The sequence below is a fragment of the Tupaia chinensis genome, unplaced genomic scaffold, assembly GCF_000334495.1.
Source record: "Tupaia chinensis unplaced genomic scaffold, TupChi_1.0 Scaffold147351_1, whole genome shotgun sequence".
In the NCBI taxonomy this organism is placed as follows: domain Eukaryota; kingdom Metazoa; phylum Chordata; class Mammalia; order Scandentia; family Tupaiidae; genus Tupaia; species Tupaia belangeri.
In genome coordinates, this window is record NW_006207202.1 from 101,515 (window position 1) to 106,518 (window position 5,004).

At 57.1% G+C, this 5,004-nt stretch overlaps 2 protein-coding genes across 2 annotated transcripts in view; both read left to right on the forward strand.

Moving 5' to 3' along the window:
• The window catches only part of TMEM109 (transmembrane protein 109), a 9,483-nt gene extending 5,519 nt beyond the window's left edge, over window positions 1–3,964 (forward strand). The window contains exons 2-4 of the mRNA XM_006169626.3: window positions 118–361; window positions 1,746–1,848; window positions 2,318–3,964. Coding sequence (XP_006169688.1) covers window positions 125–361; window positions 1,746–1,848; window positions 2,318–2,709 — 732 coding nt within the window. The 5' untranslated portion in view covers window positions 118–124 and the 3' untranslated portion in view covers window positions 2,710–3,964. The remainder of the gene's footprint in view (window positions 1–117; window positions 362–1,745; window positions 1,849–2,317) is intronic.
• Window positions 3,267–5,004, forward strand: part of TMEM132A (transmembrane protein 132A) — a gene marked incomplete in the record, with an annotated part of 18,230 nt that continues 16,492 nt past the window's right edge. The window contains 2 exon segments of the mRNA XM_027768744.1: window positions 3,267–3,441; window positions 4,254–4,344. Coding sequence (XP_027624545.1) covers window positions 3,267–3,441; window positions 4,254–4,344 — 266 coding nt within the window.

Below are 5,004 nucleotides of genomic sequence, written 5' to 3' on the forward strand. Positions count from 1 at the left end.
CTTGGATGCTTACTGGAGGGTTGGGGGGGAGGAGGTGTGAGGGGCCAGTCGGAGCTGGGAGAGAGGGTACGTCTACCAGTTCTGGCCCTGAGCTCACCACGTGCTTCTCTCTTGCAGACCCAGCATGGCAGGCCCAGGCAGCAGTCCCTCATGGAGCAAACATCTGTTCAAAGCCATCCTGGTGATCCTAGTAGGCCTCGTTCTCCTCCACTCAGCATCAGCCCAGTCCCATCGAGACTTTGCAGCACCAGGGCAGCAGAAGAGGGAGGCTCCGGTAGATCTGTTGACCCAGATAGGTCGATCTGTACGGGAGACACTGGATACCTGGGTTGGGCCAGAGATCACACACTTGGTTTCAGAGGTAAGGAAGGCATCCCTGCTGTGGCTGTGCACAGTAAAGAAAGACTGAGAACAGACGTTGTGCATGGCTGCGTGGTCTTGGCTCTGCGGCTCTGCATCCTATGTGCAGAGAGCCTCAGATTCCACAGAAAGAAACCAGATGCCTGTTGCTTCCTGAGTGTTTGATTCCTAGCCTAGGGCCTTTTACTTCCACTCCCATCTTTCCTGGCTCTTGCTCTTTTTTTGCCAGAAATGCTGGGAAATGAGCCATGATTGTAAACCTATGCCACTGGGCAACTGTAGAGTCAAACTTCGGTCTAAATCCAACCTAGAGTCTTGAACTGGCAAAATATCAAACCAGAATCCATTCCTTCACCTATAGAGGTGGGGGCAGGTTGATCAGGGGCTAACAGCTGGATCATGCGTCTACCTAATGGCACCCTAAGCATGGGACCATGTACTTATTTTTTTAGTATGAGTTTAGTATTTTAGATTTATTTAATTTTTTAAATTGTGATTATTATTATTTTAAATTTACTGTAGGGCAGATATACTCACTAAAGAGAGAAGAGAGCAGGGAAGTGAGAAAGCAAACCTCTAGGTCCAGGACTCGATTCGTGATTGACCATGTGGGAGTCCAGCACCTTAACCACCACACCACCTGCTGGCCCTGGGGTTACATACTTTTGATAAGCTGTGCTGAAGGGCAGAGACAATAATTTATAAAATCCATACTACAGTGTAAGCGGTAGACACCTTGTTTTTTGAAACATACTAGCTCTTTTTTATTTTTAGAGAGAGATTTTGCCATAGGGAGTGTGTTCTCGCCAGAGAGCCAGAGAGAGACAGAGAGACAGAAAGTGAAAAGTCTTCTCCCGACCCCTACCAGGGGGAATGGCCATGCCACAGTCCCTTCTCCTCCATTCTCCTCTCGGGATCCTGGGCATGCACACACATGGCACCCAGCGTGAGTTGGAAGCCATCGGGTCTGGGACTTGAACCATGGTTGACCATGTGGGAGTTCAGTGACGTAACCATTATGCCATCTGCTGGTCCCCTGAAACATGCTAGCGCTTTACCAATGTTTTTGCAGGTGACTATTAAAGGCATTTGGTAATGCACCCTATCCACTTTGGTATACCTGCTGCTTCCTCCCAAGTACCTTAGCAAACCAGTTGAATTACATCCTAGAAGTCCTGGTTACCAGTTCAGAAAGGGGAAATGGCCCGTGTGCATCCCTGTGTGCTGGAAGGTGCATGTGGAAGGGCCCCCACGCCGCCTGCCAGAGCCCATCCACACGGGCTGAGACACAGACATTGCCGCACGCCTGGCGTGGGTGCTGGTGAGCAGGCTCAGAGGAGACGATGGTTGACCGTGGCCTCCTCTCACCCCTGCTCTCTCCGCAGACCTTGGCGCAGGTGATGTGGGCCATCTCGTCAGCCATCTCTGTGGCCTTCTTTGCTCTGTCTGGGATCACCGCACAGCTGCTGAGTGCCTTGGGGCTAGACGGTACGTGGCAGAGGACTGGGAATGGGCGGGAGCTTCACCGGTACTCTGCTGTTTGTGGGAGTTTGCCTCTGTCAGGTTCTAGACTTTTCCCCAGCTGTCTGACACTGTCCCAGAGTGCCCAGAGATGTGGTACAGAGCAGGTCCCATCACCAAACGCCGGGTGTTTATTTCACGTGAGGCATCGGCCTAGCCGTAGTATCTCATTTCATTGCTAACCACAGCCCAAGGAGGCAGGCAGATCGTTGTCATTTGATAAATGACATGGAGGCTTGACAAAGGGAGATTATCTACCAAGGTCCCACAGTCAGCAAGAAACAGAGCTGGGATTCAAACTCGTGTCTCTCTGGGTCTGTGAGAATAGATGGTCCCTTTGCAGAGTATTAGCACCTCCCCTGTTTGGGGTTCTTTCCCTCGTCCTCGTCCTCCCCTCACCGCTTCTTGGCTGACTCTGTGACTCTCCCCATTTCAGGTGATCACCTCACCCAGTGCCTGAAGCTCAGCCCTAGCCAGGTCCAGACACTCCTGCTGTGGGGAGCAGGGGCCCTGGTTGTCTACTGGCTGCTGTCCCTGCTCCTCGGCTTGGTCTTGGCCTTGCTGGGGCGGATCCTGGGAGGCCTGAAGCTCATCATCTTCGTGGCTGGCTTTGTGGCCCTCGTGAGGTCCGTGCCCGACCCTTCCACCCGGGCCTTGCTCCTCCTGGCCTTGCTGACCCTCTACGCCTTGCTGAGCCGGCTCACTGGCTCCCGGGCCTCGGGGGCCCACCTGGAGGCCAAGGTGCGAGGGCTAGAGCGCCAGGTGGAAGAGCTGCGCTGGCGGCAGAGGCGAGCAGCCAAGGGGCCCCGGAGTGTGGAGGAAGAGTGAGAAGAATGCCTCACAGCCACCTTGGTCTTGCCAAAGAGCTGAGCTGCTTCTGGGCCGCACAGCCCTCTTCCAGCCCCTCGCCCTTGACTGGCCCTATCTTAAACCCTTGCTCTCTGCCCTGTATGTCCTAGCTGAGGGAGAGGGAGACCTGGCTCCCGAGGGTCTCCTTCTGGGCTTGGCTCTCAGCCCTTTCTCTGCACCCAGCCTGTCTCAGCTAGGGCAGGTGGGAGGGGACCCCCACTCCAGCTTCTGCCTCTGCTCTCAGCGAACATCACTGCCATTGCTCGCCGCCAGAGGCCTCCGGGCTCCCTCCTGCTGCCTCCCGGGCTTCCTCCTGACGCACTTGCTGTCCTGTCCTCCCTTCTGCAGCTTCTCCTTGGCCGAGTCCCCAGCTCCCTTTCTGTGCCTAGCTGCCGTCCAGCCCTGCACTCCCACCAGCCACAGTCCCTCAGGCATGCACCTGTCCTCTTCATTGTCAGGAGAGGGAAGAGACAGGGTCTTGGGACCTGATTTTAAAGGAGGGGGAAATGGTCCCCTGGGCCTGTGGGACTGGGGGGATGCACCTCGAGTGTGTTACAAGTGCCTTAATCCGGAGCCTGCAGGGCCCCCTGCTTGCCCGTTGCCATGCCGAATGCAGGGAAGCGCACTGGGGCTGCTTCCTGGCAAGAAGGGAGCTGTTGCTCTCAGAATCTCGATTCCCCTCCAGCCACAGCAAGAGAAGCCTGCTGCTTCGTAGGCTGTGCCGCCAGATGGGATCCCACAGAGGCCAGTAGGCCCCCTGTGAGGATCTTAGAGACCCTGAAGGAGGAAGGAGGACTCACTTTCTTGTCTGCATCACTGCAAGTGGTTCTCTACCCCTGTCCCTCCACTCCCTGCCACCAAGAGGAGTCACTCTGCTCTTCGGTGTCCAGCAGCCTGGGGAAAGCCGGGGGGCGGGGGGCAGCTCCTTTCCCTCCTGGTGCTCCTCTGGTGCTCCGGTGCTCCGCAGGGAGAGCCTGCCCACTGACCCCTCCCACCAGGGCGCTCCTTCCACACGGTGAGGGGCCACCTCTTCCTTCGAGGCTCTAGAGGGGACGGATGTCCTCTGCCAGGCCTGGCACATGATGTGAAGAATAGATGCCCAGTCCTTACTGTTAAGGTTTGACGTGGAATCACAGCTGCAGTGATATATATATTTTTATCAGCGCTTGGTTGGTTTTAAATAAAGTGCACGCTATTTTATTATCTTATTCTGAATAAAATGTATTTACTCCAAGTCTGGATCGCTTTGATGTCTCTTTCTACCCCTGAACTCATTTCTGTAGTGCAGGGGAGGGAGTCGAAAAGGCAGACAGGGACCAGGTGTCCTTCCCTGGGGAGTGTGAGGAGTGAGGAAGGCTCGTCCCCACTGCAGAACCTCCAGGAACTGACTGGCACGCTGGAAGAGTGTGATGTGTGTGTGGGGGTGGGAGGGCAGGGGAAGGCACCCTGTCCCTCAGCATGCTTGCTACAGCCGGGTGGGCAGGAGGAGGCTTGCCTGCCCACTCTGCCCCATCCTGCACCAGACTGCAGAGTTCCCTACTCCAAGGTTCTTAACCCAGCCCATGACTGGTTCCTGCAGGAGGGTCCCAAGCATGGCTCTTTACAACTGATCCGGTTTGCACGTGCAGCCAGATCCCCCCCTGCCTGGAACCTCCCCTCTTGCAGCATGCCCTGCAGGCAGGCTGGGCAGGGACCCGGTGACAGGCCTTCCCTCTGGAGCCCTGACCAGCCCTCTCCTAGACTCGCTGGCCTCTCCCTGTGGCAGGCTGGACTGGGAACCGGAGCTGCCCGCACCGTGGAGCTTTTCCTGGGAGGGGAGGTGTTGGCTGTGGGGCAGTCCCAGGTGGTTGTCATCGGTCCTGCCTGGCCCCCTCCCTTTCTGCCCCTGCAGCTTGTTCCCATATGTCCCTGAATTTTGCTCCTGAGCCAGGTGTCAGATGCCTTTACAGGTGAGCTACTTGTGGGGTGGGTGCGGGAGTGGGGGAACCTCGGGCAGAAGAAGGGGCCTTTTCCTCCTCGGTCAGGAGATTCTGAGAAGCGGACAGAGTGCACCATGGTTCTCCTGGCAGAGCAGGCCAGTCCCCTGTCCAGTCTCCTGGGAAGTGGCCTCCCGACTGCAGGCAGGCGGGGCGCTCGGGAACCGTTGGGCACTAGGACCCGGCGGGGCGGAGGGGCAGCCCATGTGCTGCGCTACGCTCCCTCCCACCCCGCTGCTCCCGCTCCATTGTCTGGGAACGGCAGGGGCCCGGGGGGGGGGCGCAGGGGGCCCGGCCA